Source organism: Molothrus ater, chromosome 4, assembly GCF_012460135.2.
Source record: "Molothrus ater isolate BHLD 08-10-18 breed brown headed cowbird chromosome 4, BPBGC_Mater_1.1, whole genome shotgun sequence".
Taxonomy (NCBI): domain Eukaryota; kingdom Metazoa; phylum Chordata; class Aves; order Passeriformes; family Icteridae; genus Molothrus; species Molothrus ater.
Window position 1 is genome coordinate 59,267,593 of NC_050481.2, and position 26,381 is coordinate 59,293,973.

At 37.3% G+C, this 26,381-nt stretch overlaps 1 protein-coding gene across 1 annotated transcript; it reads left to right on the plus strand.

The window, feature by feature from the left end:
• Positions 1 to 26,041, plus strand: CLNK (cytokine dependent hematopoietic cell linker). Its single transcript, XM_036382056.1, has 15 exons — positions 1 to 111; positions 2,567 to 2,729; positions 4,424 to 4,500; positions 4,801 to 4,846; positions 7,020 to 7,048; positions 7,361 to 7,380; positions 8,815 to 8,943; positions 11,844 to 11,871; positions 14,674 to 14,692; positions 15,720 to 15,783; positions 16,904 to 16,944; positions 19,353 to 19,486; positions 19,811 to 19,888; positions 20,020 to 20,175; positions 25,467 to 26,041. Exons 1-15 carry the CDS (start codon positions 40 to 42, stop codon positions 25,593 to 25,595), a joined length of 1,185 nt encoding a protein of 394 aa, XP_036237949.1. The 5' UTR covers positions 1 to 39; the 3' UTR covers positions 25,596 to 26,041.
• The last annotated feature ends 340 nt before the right edge of the window (positions 26,042 to 26,381 follow it).

The window sequence follows — 26,381 nt, forward strand, 5'->3', positions numbered from 1 at the left end:
TTATATAAGTTACTAGCTACTGTTATAATTTACAACAGAATGGGACCTGCTGACAGCTTTTCTCCATTTTATACAGAAAAGAGAACTATTCCGGCTAACACCTATAATTCTGTAAGTACCACATGGTTCTTCCTAAAATTTTACATTTCTTTCACTTCTTGATGAATGTTAATATCATCTTGGCTAAAATACTAACAAAAAATGCAATCATCACTGGTTTTTAATGCAAAATAAGGAATAAGAATTGTGAATTACAGATGAGAACTTTTACCTTTTTTTAGCGGGATCTAGACTGGAAAGTGACTCATTTGCCAATTCTCCATTAATGGGCTGAATCTAAAATACACCTCTATCATAAGATCAGGTAAAAATAACAGGAGTCAGGCTGAACAAGGATGTAAGTCATAAATCTCAAGATTAAATATGTAAGCAATACAAATGAAAACTGAAAAGCAAACAGAGAACATTTCAATATCTTTCCATTTGTATTTGAAATCTGGGTTTGAGTTTCAGTTCAGGCCTATAAGAGTGAAAATCCCTTTTAAATCACAAAAAGATTAAAATAAAACACAGGTCTATGTTTTAATAAGCAAGTTGGACAAACAAAGGATGACTAAAGTTTGATGCAATCAAAACTTTGCTTCAGATTTCACAGAATGATTAATAACAATCAGATGCTATATGGGATTAATACCAAATAGAAGGCAGAAACAGCACAGAGCGGAATGAGGAAAGAATGGTCAGGAAATTATTTACTTATGCTAAGACACTTAAAGAATTATTTAAGAAATTTCTGAGATATTAATTTATTCTCTTTGGAAATTCTCCAGAGTCCTGAGTTTCTAAAATTATGGAAAAGAACAGTGGTAATTACAATTTCTTCCAAGAAAGAAAGCAAATCCTGAGGATTTATTTGGACCTGGACTGATTATTAAACAAAGTCAATCTGAAAGCATCTTTTGGAAATAATAGGTCTGATTATGCAAATAATTGTTAATATCACATGAAGAACATCTCACCAATTCCTCAAACTAAAAGTAATTTCCTTTTCAGCAGAAATATGACTATGATAATGAGAAAGAAAACAGTAAATGTGATATATATTGATTTTTATTAGGCCTCTGTTATTTCCCAGAAGACATTCTCACAAGTACATGCCTGGTCTAGATGAAAATGATTTCATCAAATGAATGTTCTTGCACAACTGATTGAAAAAATAGCCACTCTCAGCCTAGCTGACAGTATTGCTATTGAACTGGCAAGAGTGGTGCAGAGAAGAGCCTGAAAACCCAGGTACCCTGCAGGGTCTGTCTAAGGTGTGGTGACATTTTTATGTACTGTCATAAAGACAAACCTCACCCTGCAATGTACTGTAAAGAACACTTCTGGAAGGTCTGCCTCGTGTTGTAACAAAGATATGTACAACCTGGTGTGTGCTCACAGGAAAGTAACACTGGGGATATGAGATTCAAAGTCTTTTAAGTTGGTTGATGATCCAGGAAAGATTTAAAGTATATTTGCTTAGTGAGAAGAATAAAAAAGTATATAATTATAGGCATTAGTATAGTAAAGTTTGAAATAAAGTGGATAGTAATCAATTTATTTCATGTCCTTGGAGAGTAAAAGAAATTGGCTTCAATTCTAGCACTCCAAGAGAAAAAGCATGAACTGAAAGGACAGTTAACTAGAAGGGTAGAAGGGTAGAAGATACCTCAGGAAAATATTGATTCCCCATTAGTAATGAGAATAAAGCAAACATCAGGGAATAAATCTGAGAATAAAATAAATTTGAGAATAGAAGAGACATCAAAGAAGACCCAAGTGCATGGATGCACCTACGCTGTTGGTGACAAAATATGACTTCTAGAGGCACGGGGTATCCTCAGCTGAGATTCCCCAGCTCAGCAATATTGGCTCTGTACTGAAGGAAGCCAGCAGTTATGTTTCAGTGAGTAAACAGTGAAGATGAAGGGTGGAGCAGCACTCCAGAACACAACCTTGAGCAAACCTGTACAAGTGTAAAGACACATCCAGGGACATCCTGAGTCACTCTCAGCACCATATTTCCATGGACTCCACTGTTCAGTACATACCCACTATCACAATCAGTTGGACTGCACATTTGTTAGCACAAATTCCCCAAAACACTGTATGTTTTTATTTTGAAGTGTGACATTTATGATGATCTAGTTAATATATTCTTGCAAGTAACACATGTAAACAGTCAGTACAATACAAATACCACACAGATAATATTATAATAAAAGATACACTTTCAAATGTCTGCAATGATCATAAATTAAACACTCTCATTATATTTTCAAGAGCAGAGAGGCAAAATTCAGACAGACATTTAAACTGCCTCCCAAATGGCTACTTCATGAATCTAAATTAAAAATTTAGGCACTCAAAACACTTCCTCAACTACTTTCCAACCTTTCAGTTTCCATCAGAAAATTTCCCATGCACCAAAATGCCTGGTTATGGCAATCATATATTTCCACACTGAAATCAATCTTGAACTTAAATTTATTTGTATTATCTGTATTTCTCCTCTTCTATCCAGAGTGAATACTTGACAATGAAGGGCAAGAGTGACTTCCAGCTTTCCTCTGAGCTATCTGAGGAGGAAGACAATATGTATGAGACTGTAAATTCTTCAGTGCTGGAGGCCATTCATTCTTTGAGAATCCTTCCTGCCAAACCTCTAGAAGAATCTGAATATGCAGGTAACATTTTCTGTCTGGGGAAACCGAGCAAAACTTAGAGTTGTAGGGGAGCAGTACAGACCTGGAGTTTCCTGTCCAGATTTTTTTTTAATTAAATGGTTCAATTGAAAAATAAGACTGGTAGGTAGAAACATGGGAAGAGCTTTGTCTGCTTCTTCATATTCAACAGTTATCTTGATTTTAATTAGATTATGCTAAATTAATAATTACACATTGCTCTTTAATTTTAATATTACCTTCACGGGATAAATTCTATTATCCCATTTCACATGGAATGTGCAAAAAACTGGCTGATCAAACCCACAGCCATTTCAGAAAGTCTCACTGCTATTTAAGCTTAGAAAACTTTAAGATGGAAAACATTAAAGAACACACCACACTTTCCTCCAGATGATAATGTAGTATCCTTTCAAAAGGAGTTCTCTGATGCTTTAAATAGCAGTAATAAGCAATTACTGTGAGTGTATTTCTCAAGCATTCTTAACTTTGTAAGGTAGCTGCATTAATCACCTTTTGGTTTACTAAAGATATTCTAAGTCACATTTAATGCCTAAACATACAGAACCAATTAATATCCCATTTATGGCAGTGAAATGTCATCCTAGCTGTGCATTGCACCAATCCAATGTAAACACTCGAGAGGTTTTAAACAGTTTTAGAAAATGGGGGGAGTCCTAGATGAGAAAGACTGGAAACCATAAACCAGACAGCTTGCTCCAGTCACATAAACTCAGCAAACACATTTTCTACTCATTTTTGTGGGAGTTTGTTTGATGTCTAAACAAATGGATGGCTTTTAAAGTGAGTAAATTCATCAGTGTGTGAAAGGACCACAATCAGTCTGAACAACCAGATATTCTACATTATGTTCCAAGACTAATTTGTCCTTTTTATTTGGAAACCTGAAGTGAATTCCAAACACAGTTTTTATCTTGGTTAGTAGTAGAAACTTTCATTTAGAAGTCAGCATCTTTTGTTGTTTATGTAAGATTGTCCTGAACTAGCCAAAAGACATAGTTTTTGTTGTGTGATTTAAGGTAAAACACATTAAACAAAAAGCTGCTTTTTGCCTATGTATTATGCCCAGTAACTATAATGTGGCAAGATACAGGAGCGAAGAAAGGACTGAAAATATTTTTCAAAAGGGTAAATTCAATGCTAAAATTTTTGCCATCTTTTCTAGATAAATACAAGTGCCCTTGAGGTGTAAAATTAATGACTGAAAAACACATGTTAGCATACAACCTAAGCATTTCCTTTTAATGGCCAGGGATGCAGTTTTTTTATTAAAAGCTAAAGTAAAAATTAAAATACTACCTAGAGAATAAAACCCCTACAACCCTCACGAAACCAGAACAACATGACAGCATTGCCAAGAGCAAAGGTTGAAATTAAAAACAAATTCGGTAATCTAACCACAGTTAAGGTCAAATGTCTGCCTTAACTGTTTACCAGCTTATGAAGGCTTTTATTTATAACCACAGTGGGGACATTAACCATAAAGCTATTACCAGGATCACGCTCGTGTTCTCAATAGAGCTGCTACAATGGTTGTTAAGTTCTCAAAAAAAAAAAAAAGCTATATAAATGATGAGACCTGACCTGAAAAACACATTTTGAACATTGAAACATCTCCTTCTTCAAACATTATATTACCGAATTACTCAGGCTTGATTTTTCTTCCTCTTTTGCAGATACACGGTGCTTAAGGCCTTCAGGTACCACTTCCCCAACGAGTGAGAGCCCATCTCAGCCGCCTCAACACTCAGCTGTAAGTAAAGATACTAAACCTTATTCACAAACAGATTTCCCCTTTTCTGTAATATCCCCCAAAGTGCAGTCTATTTAAAGTCTTAGCCACATCACATTCATGTGCACCAGGCAGCCCAAGTTCCTGTGAGCTGTTCCTGTTTCGCTTTGCACGGATGCCCTCGTCTCTTGCTTTCGCTCCTTGGCTTCTGGGCTTCTGGTGAGACTTAGAGGCATCCCAGCCAGGAGCAGCACCCTTTCTACTGGCCATAGCTTCTAGAATGATGGCTAACATCACATCTTTCTTTTGGTTTATTAACAGATTCACACATTTGATCCGGAGGGGAGAACAGTGCCAAATGTAAGAGGTATAATTTTAAAAAAATCCACCCATTTTTGCAAGCAGAAATAGTAATTTCTACTTCCATAATTACCTTTTGTACATAGGCAGAGATTACACGTGATAGAATAGACATGGTTTTCAGAACAGCAGCTGCTTTCCAAAACAATCATCCTGCAAATTTTGCAATACTCTTTCAACTATCTAACACTGAAGTAATTATTTACAGAAGGAGATATATTTTATCTCAGGAGTTGTCTGCTCCTACAAGGGGAGAAAAAAAAGGCCCTTCAGTTTAAAAACCAGATTTTCCTTTTTGCTATGTTGTAAGGATATAAGGGGCAGGGAGCCAATGTCTCCTGAACTTTTTCACCAAAAGTGTGCAAGATCCCCATTGGGCTTTACTTCTAATAACATAATTCTTTTTCACTCCCTATCCTTCTCAGGGTTTTTCCATTAATTTACTGTAAAACATAATCTAATAACCATTTTTAACTAGTAATACCAAATTTACCAATTCCCACTAGGGACTTACATCCTAGGGTGACTATTTACAAAGGCTTTTGGACAATGTTCTGACCTACTCAGAATATGCTAATGGTGGGGTACCTCACCTAGCATATTTTTTTCTCTGCTGCTTTACCTTTAACCCTAAATTTGCTTCAAAATCCTTTAATTTTGAGTCAAAAATGTACCTTTAATTTTTGTTCTGTTTCTTGTGGTGAAATGAGAGAAAGGCAATCTTATTCTTCAAGAGCCTAATGAAGTCTCCAAATATAGTCCTCTGATTGACAGTTTCACTCAGTTGTAGGATTGTTTTAAAAGTAGGTTTCTATACCCTTTTTTACATTTCATTTACTTTGGCTATAGCAGTACCTCATGAAGTCAGCTACTGAAGGATTAAATATATGATTGTCTTTGAAAAGAAATTGTATTTTTTTTATCTTCCCATTTTCAAATCTTTGAAGACAAGGTAATATGGTCAAAAAAATTGCAATTGCCAAGCCAAGAAAATGTGACCCTTTTGTGTTTGCTGTAACAACTGATTTTTAGAAAGTATTATGATTTGACCAGCCAGAAAAATAACTCAAAGAATTCCATGTAAAACAGCATTTGCTTCCCACCCCCCCTTATTTCACACTGTAATGCAAAATGTAGAGAGAAGTAATTCCTACAGATGATGAGAAAGTAAGCACTATATAGGTTGAAAATGAAAGGTTAGATTGATTCTTGTGAGCAAATCCTCATGTAGCCTGGAAAAAAGCTAAACTGAGATAAATTCGAGTAAGCAAGCTTCAAAATCTGCAGAAATCAGTAGGTAAGGGCAGTTTGCCAGTTTATCTAAAGCTTTGAATTCCACCAGGATTTAGTAGGTTGGATTTACATGTCTCCATGCAATGTGTGCTGGTGTTAACATGAACCAAAGCCAGTACAGGAAGGTAAATTAACTTTGGTGTTTGAGAATGCAACTGATACAAATTTTTGGTACTTCTTGAGTGAACAGTGCTTATAGAGAACACTATTATTTTTACATAATAGTTACACTGTTTTTAAATATATCCGAACATTTTTTCATATGCCCAGTGCTATTAAGTGGCCTTGCCACAAGATGGCATAAATAGCACAGAAGACTTTTTTTTCAGCAGTATTTTCTAGACATGTTAAACATTTAAGGTATCATTATTTTATTCAGAGCAATTTGTTATGGTTTATTTGAAGGAGAGCTTGACATCTGTTGCATGTGCCTTGCATTATTTAGGATTTCAGCATGTAGAACTTAGAAAAATAATTTCAATATAGCAAAAATAAAGAATTTTTTTAGTAGTAAGATGTTAATTAAATAATAAGTCATATTTTGGTATATTTGAAAAAATAGAACTGATTTCATTGGTTTTCAGTATTTTTATAAATTTCTATACAAAAATAAAAACAGACAATAAATGCATCCCCAACTCAATAAGCATATATATATGCATATAAAGTCTCTGGAAAATATTTAAATTTACAATACCTGAACAAATATCACCCTCAAATGTTTCATTCTGAAAGCAAGAGCAGAGTTCTAGAGGTAGAGCCAGGGGAAGGCAAGGAATGGGGCTGGAATGCCCATAATAATAACAACAATACCAGAATAAAGCTGTAACTTCATTTGTGAATTACTGGGTAGCACTCTACTAATAATTATTTGTAATTATTCTTAGGAGGAAGAATGAAAATACATGGATACCAGGTAAGCAGAATCTCTCATCAATTCAATTTTTTACTGGTTATTTTGCCATTTAATAGATTTTTAAAAGCAGGCTGCCATTTTGCTAGCACTAGCCAAAGGAAAAGAGAACTCCTGTCTACATTACCTCACTTGCATTCACATGAGGATGTCTTTTATTCCTCAGTGATTTTAAAATACCATGTTATAGAATGATGTTCTGTGCTGTAGAGCACATAAACCCTTTGACTCTTAATCTAAATTCCCCACATTTCTCTCAGGTAAACTAAGGGGGGGAAGAAGCTTACAGAGATTTTTGTTTCCTTTCTTTTCCAGGAGCCAACACCTCCCCCACGGTAAGATCACATCAGAGATCTCTTACCTGTGCTCCCCGGGGAACTCAGTGCTAATGAATGCTCACATCCATCTGTGCTGCTCATGGTAATGAGGTGGCTGAAAGTGAGCCAGCATCCTTTCCCTGCTGCCTCTCTTTGGACTTAACAGGCTCTGATATGGAATTAGGGAGAACAAAACAGGAGCTCTAAGCATTCATAGCAGGAGCTCAGGCCTGCATCTTCAAAACCAACTTGGCTGTGCCTACAGACAAGTCAAAAGCCTAGAAATATTGAATCTGGTTCAACCCAGGTATAAATTGCTGCAGAAAAAAAATATTCCACCAATTGTATTGGTGCCTTAGGCTCTGTTCACTGTGATAATATTGACTTCATTCTCACTTAAATCAATTTGCCTTTTTTTTTTTTTGCTACACATCTAAACCATGTATGGAAATAACTGGAATATTTCCATTACTCCCACAGAAGATAGACCAAGCCCTATTCCACAAATATATTTTTCTATGATATGCTCACAAATAAAAAATTAATCACTTCTCGATTTGGTCAAACTCAAATAATAACTGCTATAATTAAAAAATACTTTCAAAAGGTCATCTAGGAATGGTGGCAAGTTTATTCCTCCATGCCTGCACTGACTGCCCTAAAAGATAAAAAGAATTTTAAAATATGATTAGCATTACATATTTAGATTTTACTCTAAAAAATATGAAATAGCATAAAAGGGCAGTAAAACTTCACAAATTCAAAACCATATTAGTGCAGGAATAAGAGCATTCTCAACCCAGTATTCTACAAAATTTCAAAAATTTGTTTCTGTTTGTATTACAGTAGCCAGAATGGTTCTTAATTCTCTCACTTGACTTAATTTGAGTATGCAGTGTGCAGACACACAAGGCTCCCTCCCCAGGAGCCCACCACTGAAGGCAGCTCTGCCAGGCACCTTGGATGCACCTCTCTGTGCTACAGCTTCCAGCTGGAGCTGGGCTGTGACTGCCTGCTCTCAGAGCACAGACAGGGCATGCCCACATCCCTCAGAAAACACCAGGCCCATGGCACCTTTGAGTTTTCTTTGGGATGAAGAACATTTTTTCCTCTATGTCTGAAACTGGATTGTGTTCAGTGGAGCATACACACAGCCATACCCACCTGGAAATATCCACACTGCAGAGCTGTACTTGGCACACAAGAGCACTAGTCAGTGGCACACAGCACAGAGCAGTAATGTCTTGCAAATGTAGAATATTATCCAACATTGCTGTTGCTGTTGAAGGGCCCTGAAGAGCTCCTGGATTTGAGCTTGGCTCAGCACAAATACATGGAAATACTCTCAGAAAATTCCAGTCTCTTACTTCTAGAACTTGTGCTTAAAACACAGTCCCTGCACCTCCTCCTTTTTTCCCTAATAGCTCTTTAAGGTCTATTTGACTTCTCTAGGCCTCTGAAGATGCTGCCAAAGCAGTATCAGCCCCTTCCTCCAGAGCCAAGAATAAGCAGCCAGGTCTTACACAAGAGGAACACGCTCAGCCGAGATCCCACCTTTCCAATATCAGCAGAAGTCACAAGGTACTGTGCATTCCTCAGCTTCATTCCCTGAGAATCAAAACACTCTCCCTGCTCAAACCACAAAATTTTACTTCTGTCACACCTCTGCTTTTGCTTAAGAAAGTTATTCTTTAGACAGCTGTGAATAATTGAGAGAAGTGGTACTTAGTGTAATGTGACACTGGCATTTTTTTTTTAAAAAGAAATTACAAAATAATGGTAAAGGAGTAGAAAAACAGACAAAACTTTCATGAACACTTTGTTTAAAATTTTTTTCTTAATAATATTTAGAGGTCTTGCAACCACTTTTAAGTAAAAAAATGCTATTTACTCAGCACAGTTAGTGAATCAAGTGATGGGGAAACACACTGATTGCAGCAGAGATACAGAAACTCACTCCACATCCCAAAGACATTACACGCAGCAAAAGAAATGACTCATCTGTAGGCAGAAGTTTGGCTTCAGCCCATGGGACCAATGAATCCAAGCTAGAAATCACTTCTTGCCCTTTCCATTTTGCACTCCTCAGCCACACAAGACCCTTGGGCATTCAGCATCCTGACATGGCAGTGAGGAGGAGCCACCTGAAGCACTAAGACTCGTGCCCAGCTGTATGACCCAGCACATGCTTGTGCCAGGTTAGGAGTCTGGGTGTTTTTTCCACACAACACATACCTGGTCAGATGAGCATGAACACACTCTGCTCACTGCCACACAAGCAGATGTGTGCCTGCTGTGTGACCAAAATTCACATTCATAACAGGGGACAGTGTTGGACTCATGCTGGGAACAGGAATGACACAAATCCAGGGGTTATGATGCTCAAATGACTCCTAGAGCAGCCAGAAGCTGTGTCAATCTTGTCCATCCTCCCTTAAATTATTTCAATTTCAGCTCATCAGGATGGAATTTTGCTTCATTTTACAGAGGTCACTTCAAATCCTTTGGGTAGAAAATAAGCTTACAAATCAAGAAAATAATCTTTGGCTTAAAGTATGTATTTAATGAGTGAGCTCTAATTATGGGTCATTGAGGTTGTGTTTTTTTCCTGAATGGTGCTTAAATTTTTTCATGGCTTAGGTTCCAAAATATGTTGTTTGCTAAGACATTTTATTAATATGAAGTAGCTTCATATTCAGATGCAAGACCTGACAGAGCTGCAAAGTTCCAAATCCCACAACTGATCTCCTCCCTTGATAGGGCAGCACAGATTGAAAGCTTTTTGATAAATGTTATAATCCATGCTGCCAGCAGATATCAGTGTGCAGAGCACTTTGATTTAAAAGGTCCTATTATAAAGCCAAATTCTGTAATATAAATACATGTCATGGCTATTGTACTAGGGGTTTTTATTACATGAGTAAAACAGAAGTAGAACAGAATAAGACAACACAATATCTGGGGAAGGCACTTGACAAATTTGCTGCAAGCACTTCACTCAAAATATTTCTCACCCATCCTCAGTCCAGTTACAGCTTTGTAAGGAGAAAACAGACCCATGAGCTGCAGAGGGAAGCAGTATGGCACCACAGCTTACAGCCCTTTTTCTAGACTGAAAGCAAAGCTGTCCAACCATAGATGTGACTTAGGAGTGCAAGTCTTGTTTTCCAATAAAATTTGGAAGACTTATAAAATTTAACACATCATTATTTATACACTCATAAAAATAGCTTTATTAAAAAATAGGGAAGTGCAAGATCCTGGAATGTGTATTAGAAGGTCTGATGTGATTGAAACTTCTATATGCCTGTGGTAAGCAGGCCATGCAAGGGCCATGTCCCTTGGAGGTGGAGGCCAGCCCTGCAAGCACATCTTTAATGTCATGGAACTTTACCACACACCCAGAGTCCTGAATATGAGCTTTCACACACTAAGTAATGGCCCTGGAGACCAAGCTAACAAATTGAAGAAACTAACACAAAAACAACTATCCAAAGCAAAAGAGTTCCTCTCCTTTCTCCTAGCCTTCTTGAATAATACAGATAATTTCCAAATTTCTTGCCTCAGGCCTCCATGCTGATTGATGTTTTCAACACAGACATGAGGAAGAGAGCCCTTGTCACTGTTGAAAAATAGCTCCCAGGTTTCCCTATACCAGATCTTCATTTTGCCTTCTGACTGATTTAGCAAAATACCTCACTGTCATATTTTTTTCAGTCCAGGAGACAGGCTAAACAGGGACTAAATCTCAGAGCCTTCCAAAAACTACTAGATGCTTTTTCACACCTTATGTTGCTAAATAGCTTGTAAAATCTGGTACCCTGTCTCTTTTATTAGGAGATGCAAGCTACTAAAAGCTGCCATAAGCTTTCATCATAACCAAAACATCTAACAAAATTTGTCAGACTCAATACCTTGTCCATTTTTTTGGAAGGAGAATATTTCCTTCCCAGGAAAGGATGATACTTCTGTTGATCAGGCATATCAGGAGAAGGCAGAAAAATACCTTAACACCTATTTAAGCAGGGCCATGAGGAACATTCTCCACCCATCTTTCCCTGTTTTGCACCTCTTTTCCTCTACACTCTCAATTTCAGCTCTGTGAATGCTTCATTTTTTAAATTCTTCAGTCTTTACAGAACTTCCATTTATGGCTGACTCTAACATGTGTAATAAGACTTTTTGGCATGAGATGAAAAGTGTTGAAGCTGATACTCCTCTTTTTCCCCTCCTTCCAGTATAAATCCTTAACAAAGTTGTCTTTTGCCATAATGAATTCAGTGGATGCTATTCTTTTTTTTAAGGAGGTCCAAGATAATTCTCCTGATAATAATTCATGTAAAAAATAACCAGCCTCTGAACTTCTCTAGCAGTAGCAAAATCCTTCCCTTGTCAAGATGTAATCATCACTGATGATGTACTCAAAATGATTTTTATTTTATCATAATTAAATATTTTGTTCATTATTCTTTCTTTTCCAGACATTCTTCTGTTAGGAAATCAAATACAGTAAGTATTCATCTTTGTATGTAGTAGGACCATAAAAGCCAAACATATTCCCTGGCTATGTATGTATATGTAATAGCATTTGAGCCTATTAGGTTAAAAAACCTGTAAGAGTCATATTAGCTTTGTGTCATAAAGTGTCCATCTTTAATGTGTGTTGCAATTTCAATACTGTTACTTCCTGAATGGGGTCATTTTCTGAATTTGTTTGCAGAAATAAAAACACAGGTACAGTACAAAGCTCCCTGTCCAACTATCCACAGAAAGATCTCTTGTAACTGCCTGATGGGGATGCCTGTGAAGAGGGAGATACTCTCCTTCAGACAAAAAGAGAATCCACATACATTTTCACAAGCAGTGAAAATCTTATAATTTTCACTGAAATTATAAGATCAATAGAGGAGAGTAACAGCATTAATGTAATATAAATACTTGAAATATAAGATGACCCATTTCAATATGAAACAAGAATGGACAAATTTTAAATCCAGTTTTAACAGTGCCTGCTATGCCCCAGCTCCCTTTGGCCTCCCTTTCTCCACTCACTTTCTACTCAGACCAATGAAGTAAAGAAGAGGTTTTTTAGCAATAAAGGAATTTAGTTATGACAAGTGGTTTCCCATAAAACTTATTAAGAGATACAGCCCCTACAATCATGCAGAGTGTTGAAGGATGTTTGTAAAATTTTGAAAGAGGTTATCACTTATAGTTTTTTGTGTTTCTTACTGAATGTTTTAGTTCCTGCACTAATGTGTTCCTACTGAATTGGTTTTATTTTTTCTCTCATTAAAGGGAACAGAAGAAAGGAATCTATAGGAGTTAATCCCAATTGTTTGCTTCCACAGCAGGTTGAAGCACAAATCTGCAGACTTGTCTAACTCTTAAATCCATTGAGTTTTCCTTTCCCACAGCTCTGACTGGGAGGCTGCCCCAAACCTCACCCCTCTTGGTTAGAAGCTTTAGTTTGAAAGATGGTGACAAAAACATGGTTTGATAGAAACATTGTAATCAACACTTACTGCTTAAAAAAAATTATATATTGGCAAGAAAGACACCATTAAAAAAAAAAGCTTTTTCTTCTCCTGGATGCTGCCTCATTACAAACCAAATATGAAAACACTCCCAAGAAAAATAAGTATCTTACATCTGTAATTAATATTTCTGGCTGAATGCTGTACAGCTGCACAAATACTTCAGCTCTTAACAGACTCTTAGTTTGGTTATATCTTAAGGAGAAATATTGTGTGTCTCATGAGATGGAAAAGATAAAATTTCATTTTGGTCAGTTCCCACTCCTATAGATACAAAGGCCTAGACAGTTTCAGTGTGACCTGGAGAAGACAGAGTGTGCCCTTGTCAGGGTTTCAAACACCAAAAAGCAGATTTGAGAGAAGGACTGCCCCTCACCACAACCCAGACAGGCTGCAGAAAAGGGTACTGAGGGGCCTCTTGAAATTGGAAAGGACAAAGGCAAAATGCTACCTAAGAATGAACTAAAGCCTCTGCTCAGCTCAGAAGGGCCTGGGGACCAAAGGCTGAACATGAGCCACTGGTGGATCCTAGAAAGCCATAAAGGCCAAGAGCATCTCAAGCTGTGTCAACAGAAGCATTGCCAAGAGAACAAGGGAAGGGACAATTCCCTTTTACTCATCACTCACTAGACAACACCTGCAGTACTGCTCAAGGCTGGAGCTGGCAGAGCAGAGAGGGTCAGCACAGGGTCTCCAGGGCATGCAGCACCTGCCCTGTGAAATGAGTCTGGTGGGACTGGGCTCCCCTGCCTGGAGAGGGGACAGCCCTGGGGGAACCCAACAGCTGCTGAGAGATGTTTGTCAAAAAGGCAGAGCACGGTGCACCACAGAGTGCACAGTGGAAGTACAAGAGGCAACAGTCTTGAAATGATGAAGGTTTCAATCAGAAATAGGGAAAAATTAATTATGAGGGTATTGAAAGAGGTTTCCCAGAGAGGCTGTGAGATCTGCATTCAGGGAGGTTTGCAAGACCTGGCTAAAGCTCTGAGACCCCAGGGCTCATCTCACAGTTCTCTGTGCTTTAGGCAGATGCTTGGGCTAGGACCTGCCCAGGTCTTGTCCAGCCTGAATAAGACTTGAAACTTCTAAGTAACAGGTAAACATTATTGGGGAAGTAACTTATAAGGAAGGCTCAAAATGCAATATCTACCAAAAAAACTTATTTTTCTCTTTAATATTTATGCATTATAGTCTTAGATGCATCAAATTAACAAAATTATTGATATTACGATCATTTTAATCTGTGAATCAAAATAATAAAGAAATACAGTGAAAGTTTTAGGAGCCAAACTCCAATCTTTAGAAACCTGTCATTCTTAATTTTAACAAAATGTGCTGGATTAAGACTCTCCACACAGTGATTTTGAATGAAATATCTGCCATGACACTAAAATAATTGTACTGTCAGTTAAGGAGCCTGAAGAGTGACTGATTTTAATCTCTATGTCTCTTCAGTCAACCATAATCAATCTCAATTTAATACAAGATCAAGGAAGGAAAACCATATTGTAAGTTAAATTTATACACCGTAATCATCATGAAATGGTGGTCTTTGCAGAAAACCACATGTTCACTTACACTCCTAAAAAGTATAATTCTCATTGTTGCTAGCAGACTGAAGTCAGTATTCAGCCCAGGTTTTTGACAAAGTTATCAGGTATTAATGATTGAATGTCTATAAATTACTTAAAACTGGTGGATAGTTGGGTCTGTTGGAGTAAATTCAAGTTACAAATCCAAAGAAAAATATTTACTATGTTATCATTTTATACAGGCACCTGGAAGAGAGCAAGGTCAGTATTCAATAATATGATAATAATTTGTTGTCTTTCCTTTATATTCCAAAACTAAAATATTCTATCATCAAAATTCTAACTGAAACAAGAGACATCCCCCAGGTACACATCTGCTAAGAATGGAGAGAGTTAGAGACCTCAACAGTTGCTGATGAGCAGCAGAAAAAAGGAAACTTAACTTGGCCTTAGCTACAGCTATTTGGGGAGCCAGGGTAACACATTTGTCCTAAGCAAATGTCTTGAGGTTTTGGGGAAAATAAGTGTTGGTGCCTAAAAACCCTCCAAAAGAGATCTGCACAGAGGACATCACCCTTCTGACAAACTTGCTGCTCTACCATTATTTGAGGGTGAGAATTTTGAAATAAAGTTTTTTAAAAGAGTTAGGCTTTTAAAGCTAAATTTTTTTCTTTTAAAATTTGAAACCTCCAATGTTTTAAAAACATGTCAATTCTTAGATGTACATATAGCTTTGAAAAAAGGGTTCAAACCACTCACTGTGTCCACGTGCACAAAGGTCCATGACAAACAATATTACTCCAAAATACTTTGAAGATAAATACAGGTTACATGGCTTTCATGCTGTTTATACTTTGTGTTAATAAGGTCATGATTTCCACTGGCTTTTCCTTTTGTGGATTAAGGCACCATTTCCTGATTTTCAGCAAGAAATAGTATCGACTGCATTAATAAATTCAATGCCTATCCTGTCTTATAAAAAGGATTTATGAACTCTCCACATACTTCTTGTTCAGCATTTTACATTATTTACTATTATGTGAAGCCATTTTTGGCATCAGCAAACTCTGTAATGTCCCCCATGTAACATTCAGTACTGGTCCAAATGTTTCCCACTGAAATCATTAGCTGACTCATTCAAGTCAGACTGATTACAGCCCTTTAAGGTTTTCTGTTGAACTGCCTCACCCTCATGTATGAATTTACTTAATTTATTTCACAGTAGTTGCTAGATGCTGTCAGTTAGACAAAAGAGGAAATACTGAGTTCTTATCCTTTTTACTAACAGTTACAAGTTTGGGGAAGAAACCTGAAGTACTTTTTCAAGCACAATATCATCCTCCTGAAGCCAGGTAGGAATAGAAGAATTTCATGAGTTGTACTGGATGCTTCAAGGACTAACCATTCTGCCCTAGAAAATTGTACTTCACTATGCAATAACAGCAAAATGATACCACTTTCTGATGCCATGCAGTGATGTGTTTTGCCCTGATGTATGACAAGAACATCTTTTGGAATTGCTTTCAAGCCTTTGTAATTGCACAGCCAATTTTTATCTTTAATAGCATGCTGCTGTATTACATTTCTGCTGCTATTTCTGTGATAGGGTGTTAAATATATTGTATAAAGAAGATCTGCTATCTCCAGCCTCAGAATTTCCTCTCCCCCTCATTTTCTATTTTTATTTACAAAGGATACACACCTGGCTTTCCAAAGGCTGATTATTCTTCCACAGAAATCTTCCATAGTTAGACCTACTTTGTTTATCTAACCTATACAAATCTTTCCTTTCTAAATGTCCGTAACCTCTTTTCTACTGAAATATGCAACAAAACCCAAAAATATAGGAGACAGCATAGGAAGTATATGAATGATTTAACATCCTTCCTAGACAAATACAGAATCTCTCATGTAACGTTGTTTACAATAATGGCATTTCTCTGGGATAAAATTATTGTATGGAGGAAATATGACCACATTTGTGACCCCTAGTATTCTCTTTCTTCTTATGCTTCTGTTGTGAGAAGTTATTTGGTCCATATTTCTACCAGTGTAACACAACAAAATACTAACTGGCCAGCCCCTCAGGAGCAGTCTAGAAAATCAGAACAGGCAGGGAAGAACTGCCCCCTGGGTCTTCCTACAGAGGCACTGGGAACATCAGCTGAAATTAGCAGTCAACAAAAGCAACTGTGCTTTACTACACATGCAGTGTATCCTTTTAGGAAGACTAAAAAACCCCAAAACTCTATGCATTTTGAAATAGTGGCTCATGAAAATAAGGGAAATCTGCCAAAAGACACTAATTACAAAATTACCACCCAAAACCTGGGAAGGCCCAAAGCTGCCATCAGTAAGAGAAAGGGGTATTCTTGGGAAGCACAGCTATGCATTGCTCTCTAATTTGACTCTTACACTGCCACTATAAGAAATATTTTTCTGACATTACTTTTATTCATTGCTTTTTCCTAGCCCTCAATGTACACGGAGCTCTAAAAACATTTGCAGATCAGGTAAGAACCAGAGATTACTTTGAAAGCCAAACTAAACATGGAAAAATAAGAGTAAGAAACAGATTCAGGTTGCTATGTTTGTATGTCTGCACTGAGGATTTTCAATGCACTTCCTACTGTCCTTGACTATATAGCATACTTTTACTCTCCTGTAACTGCTTCTGCAAATGTTCTTTTTTATCAAAATACAAACCTCTAAGCTGTGCCAAGAACCTATGAGTGCTTAACACGAACTTATGGTAAAAGCAAATACCACCAGGAAGAACATATGGACTGCATTATGTGTTCAGATCAAGTAGGATTCAAATTAACTTTGGTCACTGCCAGGCTAACCAAGCCCACCTCCCCCAGCTTTGCTTCACAGGCCCCAGCTCCCACATTCTGGGGGGGCTCCCTCCATTGAGCCACTTCCTTCTTGTGCTGGGGTGCAATTGCACACACTCTCCTCTGGACAGCTACTAAAAACCCTTCTTTACAGAATCCATAAAGCTCATCTAGGTCTCTGATTGCTGCTGCCACTGCAGACACTTCCTACCATTCTTACCAGGGCTTTTGCTCCTTTAGGCTCTCTGGGACAGCAGAGTATCCTTTTTCCTCTGTCAATTCCTTGCCCTCCTGAAGCAACAGGGGGAGAACAAACAAGTAGCCTTTCCCATGCTACCCTATAATTGCCTTTAAAGTCTATATTTGGCCTAAAGAATACTGTAAGAACAAATATTAATTTTATTAAATCTTATTTCTTGACAAGGTGTTGTTAGCTCCATCTCAGCCAGACTTGGTCCATAAGCATTGCAAGAGAATTTTAATTTTACCCTTCTTGTCCCACACCTTAAGACACACCAGAAAAAAAAAAATTGCAAAAAATACACAGCACAGGTCCACAAAGCAACTCTGGTCCTAGCAGTGGGGTCTCTAGAAAAAAATTCTGGGGATGCCAGCCACTAAAAATGCAATGCAAACAAAAATGCTAAAATCATGATCCAATAAGCTGAACAGTAAGAATATGCCACATCTTGACAAGTCAAAGTGATTGCAGAAACAAAAGGCTGATGTCTGGTACCAGGCCCTTTGAACAGTGGTTTCATTACTGAACAGACTGACTGCCTGCTGCAGATCATGGCTCTTTGTCTACTGCTATCAGTGATCTTGTTTTAAAAACAAAAGTAATGCAGTTATAAATCAGAACACAGTACAAATATGAATGGAACAGTGAAAGGCAGTGCAAACCACTTCCCCTCTTAAAAGAAAGTCTTCCTAGTAAAATTTAATATTGTTATATGCTACACACCAGCATAACAATAATAAACTGATAAGGCATGAACAGATAAAGCACAATGAAATACCACCCTGACAAACAGCACTGTCTCTGGTGACAGTAACCAGAAGGAAAAGATGGAAGCCATTGATAAACACATTTTTCTCATTTACTTTTAAAATGGACACTGGATCATTTCTTCTGTCAGTACTGCATAAAAACACAAAACTGTTTTCTGTTATACAGCAGAACATGGTGGTTTTTATCTTCAATTAACAATTTTCCCCATGTCACATATCTGGAAATTACATTTGATCTTTACATTGAAAGGAAGCCCTTGCTTTTCTCAGGGTGTTTCTGCATGCTCAGAGTCAGCCCAAGCCTCCTGTATTACATGACTTCTTGTGTTCCTGGCCCAACCCCTGCATTTCCTTAGCTCCACAGGGACCTGGGTAGCTGGGTCTATCTTGTAAAGACAGCAAATCACATTTGCTGTGGGAGAAGGATTTCAGCTACTCCAGACTCCTGTGCCAGCAGCACTACATGGAGCAGGCACACACAGCCAAAGACCAACAGCTTCTCCTTAATGCGAGAGCAACCTCAGCCCTTGGTCCTGAATTTGTTAACTCAAACAAGTCACAGAGAAAACTGAAATTCAGCAGCACAGCAGAACTTCTGAATCATTTGAGGTTTCAACAGCTTGGTAGAAACAATCCTCGCTGGAATAATGAGAGGCTTTAATATGATCCAATGTAACAGCAACTGGGATCCAACACAAATAAAAGGACTGAAAAGGTGAAAGTATAACAGAATGAACCATTATCATTGTCCCATATTTAGTATTTTATTTATCATTTGCTGGTTTATTTACAGTTTATTATTTTGCTATGTCCACAATAGCCTGTCAGATTGAAGTCAATTAAAAGCCATCAGGAATCTTATGTGTTAAATCTCTGGAGGCATTAATCTGAAATCATTGATGCTGCATTAGCATAAGACCATTCTTAACAGACAGCTCTAAATTTTAAATGTTAATACCACAATATTCTAAATTAAAAGTACTCTTCTCAAAATTACTAAGTAAAACATAGTGTAAAATTAAATTATAGCTTCTAAGAATGCAACCTTTTTCCTTCTGAATTTACTTTTACAGGTTCCACATTAAGTGTAGATAATTTGACAGTGAAGAAGCCACCACCTCCTACATCATACGCAGCATGCAAAAACAAATCAAAACATTTGCTTGTAGAACAGGAAATGCAATCTCTTACCAAACCCACTGAAAAGGTAAAGACCAGCTTTGCTACATAAAAATACAAGTTTTTAGGAAACAGGATTAACATTATATGGCACCACCCCTTATCCCCTCTGAAAGCTGTGGGTGTTCAGCACCATTGAGAAAGTCCATTATGAGCTCTTGAAACCATGGATAAGAATTTAAATGTCTAATTTGATTAACACTTCCTAACAGGACTTCTCAATATAGATGCATCACCATTATATACTGTGCTGCATGTGCTTTAAATGCAGATTATCTTCCAGATTAAAATCCGGTCTCTCTTCTGCTTGTTGTTAATTTCTATACACTGATTATGCTATCTTAAAATTAAGGATTTAAACAAATGTGAGTGGTATGTTGGAGAATATGATCGCCATAAAGCAGAGAAGATCCTGTTACAGAAAAACACTGTAAGTACCATTTATCTCAACATATGGGATGTGAACTCTTGGGGGAAAATTTCTGTAAGCTGTCCACAATGGCATACAAGTTTTGTTGTGAACTAACCATACAATCTATAATTTAAATCTGTATCATTCAGGATGAGACATTCTTGGTTAGAGATTGTTCAAAGAAATCAAAGGCTGAACCATACGTGTTGGTTGTTTATTATGGAAGAAGAGTGTACAACATTAAAGTACGGTTTCTGGAAGAAAGCCAACAATACGCCTTGGGAACAGGGCTCAGAGGAGAGTGTGTAAGTAAAATCCCATCTCCTGTTACAGCCCATGGCTTTTATGTTAGACTTCACAAGTTCTCAATACTAAATATTAGTTACAAACTCTCCCACATAACAAACTTGCTGTTTCATTAAAGTTTCTTTTACAATAGTTTCTTTTACAATAGTTTCTCTTACCCTAATTTCAAGTGTCTCAAAATTTAAGCAGCTTCAACATAATTTAATACCAAATTTTGCATACCATGCTCAAATTCAGATTTTAATGAATTTAAAAATATCCTGAGTTCTTACAATACTTCTACCTACTGTAAGTAACACCTTCAAAGTAAAAAGGAAAGAGAAGCTCTACCTTTTCTGGTATACATATTATTTTAGCATATTTTTAAACTTGTGATAATTTAAGCAGGCATTTTCAAATATATACAGCTCCACATAATCTGACAGCAGGACCTGGTGCTATGAAGCAATAGGATAACAATTGTAATGGATATTCAGAAGCAATAAAATCATGTGGGTCTCCCTAGCAATCAGTCTTTCAGATATGGTAAATTTCAATTAGAAAATCCCATTAGATGAGAAAAGCTTCTTTACATAATTAAATTCAATTATAGTCATGATAAAAGTCTAATTCTTATTCTACATATATGGTTAAATGATAAACACTGTATCTGCAAGTCTTTCACACAAGAAAAAAATCATTAAAACTGAAAGTCAACTCTATAAAATGTGATACTTGCAAAACAAAACAAAAGAACCAAACAAAAAATATTTAAAAAAGACAAACACAACGTAAAACTTAAAGAATGCTCAGCTGCAGAACAAAAAAGCAAAGCAACAAACTCCTATGGGTTATTAGCTATGTAAATCACTAACAGAAATCCAACTCAGGTGAACCAGCAAGAACTCTGCAGCTGAATCTTTAATTATATCCTTTTCATGCATGTCAACACTTTTCAGAACTTGTCTTTTGTATAGTTAGACTTTAAAAAGCCTGAAATCACAAGTGACCCAAGATGATTTAAGGCCTTTGATGGGCCCAAAGTTTATATTAGAATTTTTATTAGAAAACATGGGATAGGATTCATAAGCTTTCACAAGAGGAACAATGTTTACTAGCAAGTTGTTCTTCAGGGACATTTGCTTAATGATAAAGGGGGAAAAAATCCTTCATTATGCAGGCACAGTGAAACAGTTTGGAAGCTGGAAGGCTGCAAAAATCAAGACCTGTACTGCATCATCCTGGTGCTGCTGTAGGACAATCAGTATTCTGTAAAGCACTGGCTGCGTTTCTGAACTGAAACTCCCAGATAATTTCCTGGAATTTTAGTATGACTTAGGAGAAAGCAAGTTTAGTTTTCCACGTTCTGACATTGTTTAGTCTTCCTGTAATGGCTCTAATACAAACAGGCTCAGAATAGACACAATGACAGAAATAAGGCATGCTACAGCATAATGTAGTATATGTGTATTCTCACTGGAGAATACAGACACAGAACTAAATTTTCATTAGGTTAACAGCTTTAGCAATTAAAGTAACCGGAAAATTACTTGAACAGTACATGAACAATTTTTACTGAACTAAAAGGAAGGAGAACACAATCCCTCCCATCTCAGGAAATACCAAAATATATTACTTTGTTGTTTGTTCCAACTTCTGCACAGACAGTACATATCTTAAACAGTGGGTCTGGACTGACTAGTCAAATTGCAAAGTACAGCTCCAAAATAAGGATTCCAAGCATCTAGTCAACAACACACAGTGCATCCAAGACTTGGATCTGCCAGGCCAAATCTGTAATCATGACTGCCTACCTTATGCCTTCTTCTTTGAGGATTCTTTCTCTTTAACTCAAATCTTCCCCTGGATCAAGCACAACAGAAAAAATCAGAAGCACTTTGCTGGTCAACTGTGTTGTGCCAGGGAATCACAAACATGGCAATCTTCCTCTCCTATGTATTATTCTCAGCAGTAGATGTGAAAATAGAACAGGGCACAAAGCACATATGCAATAATGAACAATCAGTGGCACCAACATTGCTCAGAAGAGCTTCTTCCATCTCCGGCAGTCTCATAGGGTTCCCCAAAAGGGCTCTTTCTTGAAAACTCTCACCTCAATTTTCCCACATCTAAGGGGTTTTTTTCCAAAGAAAGTGACAACACTTTGTAAGGCTGTGAATTACAGAAGATTGCTGTCTATAATTTTTAGTACCCATTAAAGAGCTTTCCAGAGCACTTTGCTTTGCCCCTCTGCAGGGATACCTTTTGTTACACCACATTTTGCAGTGCAGCCAGACCTTGCTGCTCCATCTAGATTAGCTGAATATTCCCTCTTCACCAGCCAATGAGAAAGAAAACTACACACCAACAAACATGTGCAGACCTATTATATTTTTCCACAGTTGGTGATTTTATTCAGAGGTTTGGTCTTGCAGTGCTTTCACTTTTTAATTAGTCTATTTTCATCCATTAAAAACACATGTTTCCTCACACATAAATATAATTATTCAAAGTTTTCCATATCTTATTGCAACTTCTGATTTTTACTATACAGCCTACAAGTTGTTAACATATTGTATCACCAAATAAGATTTTAACTTAACAGTTATTTTTCAAAATGTATTTCATTTAACTCTCACGAGTGCTTTTATCATTAGTTCCCATGTAGCCCTGTAAGGTCGTAAGGAGGGAAAAAAGGGATTGATCATCAGATTTTTATGGTAAAAGTAACTGAAGTTCCATGCAGCCAAATTAGTATCAAACTCAAATATAAGAAATTGAAGGATGGAAAAAAGAAAATAATTTAATCTCTTAGTGGAGCTACATCTTTTGCTAGCTATTTAGCCACAGATGTTCACACCTACATATTTAATATACCATATTGAGCTTTCTAAAGGCCAAATTACATAAAGCTATAAAGATCAGATCCCCAAATGACACATACATGGAATTCAGGAATTTACATTCAAAACTCAGCACCCTTTACTTGGCTGTTGCCTTCCTCTACTCCAGACAATTTCACTATTAAAGATCCAGAGATCCCTGTAACACTGGCTTTTTTCATCTGCATAGTTCTTTTGAAAATGATGAAATACAAACCTTGCTCATATTTAAAGCTGATCATGACACAGAGTTTACATATTTTTCTTATCTCCTTTTCAAAACTAGATCTGCCACATGCAAAATACATGGTTTTAGCATGTCTGTAGTATCAGTCTCAACTCCCAATGCAGTGAAAAATATGTAAAAATGAAAGATAGAAGTAGGCTTCTCTTCAGCTTGGTGCCTGCTTTACACAGAAGTTTAGAGCAGAGCCTGATATGTATCTCTGGATCTCCCTGTTCCAGCCACAGATACTTTCTCCATCCTCACCACTGCATTTGCAGATTACCTTTCATCTTCAAACTCTAAGTCACAGCAGTCACACCATTTCGCTCCGTTCATTTCCATGTGAGACAAAAGGATGAGCTGCACCCACCTTCAGCAGCCACCAAATCGGCCTGGCTCATCCCAGCAGATCAGGGAGCACTTCCACATTGCCTCCCAGTGACAGTGTTATGTCAACAGTTACTGCTAGGAAAGGCAGCACAACAAACAGCCAGCACCTTCAACTGAGAGAGGTTTACAAGATAAGCATCTTGTCCACAGCTTAAATGACAGCTCAGGGATGAAAGGTCTTATTCAGGATGTGCAACATAGCACAGAGTTACACCACCTCCCCAACACGATTCAGAGCTACACCTTTCACAAGCAACCCTTGAGACCCTACTCCCATCTCCCCAGAACAGTCTGAGACCTGCAGATAGGAAATTCCTACAACAGCAGAGATGGGCTGAGTCTCTTCACACAGCGAAAAGAAACAAATCAAATACTGAATTTTCTCCATCTTTATGTATTTAGGTGTCTTTACACTAACAAAATGTGGAGTTCCATTAGAAGAGCTGAGGACATAAAAATTCTGAGACATTTTTTGCCCATTACTAAAGAGCTTGAAAAATTATCAATGTGGCATTAACCTAGTGAAGCCTAATTAAATTTCCAAAGCAGAAGAACTATCATTGTAGACTTTTTGACTTCCCAACCAGCAGAAAACATTCAAAAACAGGAAAAGAACTGGTGCTGTAAGTGTTAATTTAGAACAAAAATAGTATGGATTACTTTCATAAGGCATGCAATACAGGCCACAGTTTTGCCTCTGTTTTCAGTTGCAAGAGTGACTTTGAACATAAGCAAGGCAAAACAGCAAAGTAAAACAAATGCATACGTGTAAAAATTATCAAAACAAAACTTGAAAAAATTACCATACTAGCTTTGAGATCAAACAATTTTCATCTTAATACAGGAACAGTTTGCCCAAATCACATCCTTAATCAGATTTTCTTGTTATAAACTAAGTGTCAATCAGGTGGGGGTGAGAGACGCTACCATGAGACACCACCAAGTGTAGAATGAAGAGCCATGCTTACAGCAAATGTTATGTAAATAGGTGATAAGTATTAATGTCAAAGTAAGCTTTCATTACTGTGTGCAGTTCTGGTGGTTTAATACCAGTAAGTACAAAGACTAGCTCAAGAGGAAAACACTGGTATGATGAGAACTTTGTGGTGTGAACAGAAGTGTGTCAGAACTACTTAAACTGAAGGACTGCTAATCATTGGAATCGGATTCTTCCACTAGGGCAGATGAGAATAAAAACCTTGTGTAGCTTTCTCTTGCTGTTTGATCAGGTCAGCAACCTTGAACCAGACCTTTATCACTTGAGGAGTTGCCTGGAGAATGTCATTTTTTGAGCGTGAGAGAGCATGATGCTTCTTGTTCCATTCTTCAAAGGGATTCTATAGCAACTGCCTCAATAAACTGAATGGGAAAACAAAGTGTACATTTAATAAGGTACATTGAAACTTGCAGTGTAAAATATCATGTACTGCTAATTAAGTGTAACTTGTGGCAGGAAAAAAACTAGTAACAATTTATAGTTGCTTCATCATTTCAACATCTATCATCACATCTGGCATCACAACCTTTTATAGGTGATACTGCATTATCAGGGCTTAGACATGCTTCCTTTCCCTAAGGTGCTAGTTGCTTTGTCCTGCACATGACAGAGACACAAAAAAGAAATATGAGGATCAAAATATGGTGCTTTTCTTTTTAGAATTGCTTTCATCTAATCATAATTCCATACAAAATGTTAATTTGTAATATTTTTAATACTGTCATTTGCAAGTCTTTTACTGTTATAGATTAAACCATCTAGCACTTCACTTTCAGTCACTGATTACTATCTTTCACCCCCCCCCCCCCCCCGCAGAAATTTAATTCCGTGGAAGAGATCATTGACTTCTACAGATCCGTTCCCATAACGCTCATTGACGGAAAGGATCAGTCAGGAAACCACAGAGAACAATGCTACCTCACACATCCATTCAAGGCATGCTGATATGGACAACGCTACCTCACACATCCATTCAAGGCAGGCTGACCTTTGCTGCCTCGTTGTCGCTGATTCATCCGCACTGATATAAATAGAACACTTCTTGAAACGCCTCAAAAATCAGATTCGCCTCTCGAGCAAGGAGCTCCCCATAATATAATGAAGCATTCTACAGATCTACTCCATTTTTTGATTGTTGCATTTTCACTTTGAGGATACAAGCAAAGAATATGTCAACATATTAATTCACAGGAAGGCGTTGAGACCGACTCCTGATACCTTGACAATGACTGACCAATTTGCTTATCTTGCACTCTGTCTTCTAACTTCAAATGAAAATGAAACTTGCCCTTGCTTACCTAAATGTCACTTAAACTCTGCTAAGTAGCAAAACCTAATAAAGTATACCACAGTCATTAAATAAATATTCTTGCTTTTAAAAATACACATGAAACACTGCGTGTCACAGTTCTCACTGTCTAACAATTTCATGTGGCGTGCATATGTTTGCTCAACAACAAGCTGTGCTCAGCTGCCACTGAAGTTAGTGTCAGTTGATGCTTACAGGCACTGGAGATTTTAAAGCTAGCTGTAATTATGTGAATTCTATTATTCAACGAGCACTTACTCTTCAGCTTAAGTAGCAGAAACTTGTATGCCATACCTGAGCCTTCAAACAGTTACATGGTAGGACCATTATGGAAACAGTCACTTTGAATTCATACCATATGCAAATGTAGAGATAAAAATCTTAAGTAGAAAGAGTAGATGTACTTGAAACCCAGCAAGAAA

Coding starts and splice junctions, on each gene's coding strand:
- CLNK (XM_036382056.1), top strand. CDS start 40: ATGGGACCTGCTGACAGCTTTTCTCCATTTTATACAGAAAAGAGAACT. Junction 8,944..11,843: donor ATATCAGCAGAAGTCACAAG/GTACTGTGCATT, acceptor TTTCTTTTCCAG/ACATTCTTCTGTTAGGAAAT. Junction 20,176..25,466: donor CAGGGCTCAGAGGAGAGTGT/GTAAGTAAAATC, acceptor CCCCCCCCGCAG/AAATTTAATTCCGTGGAAGA.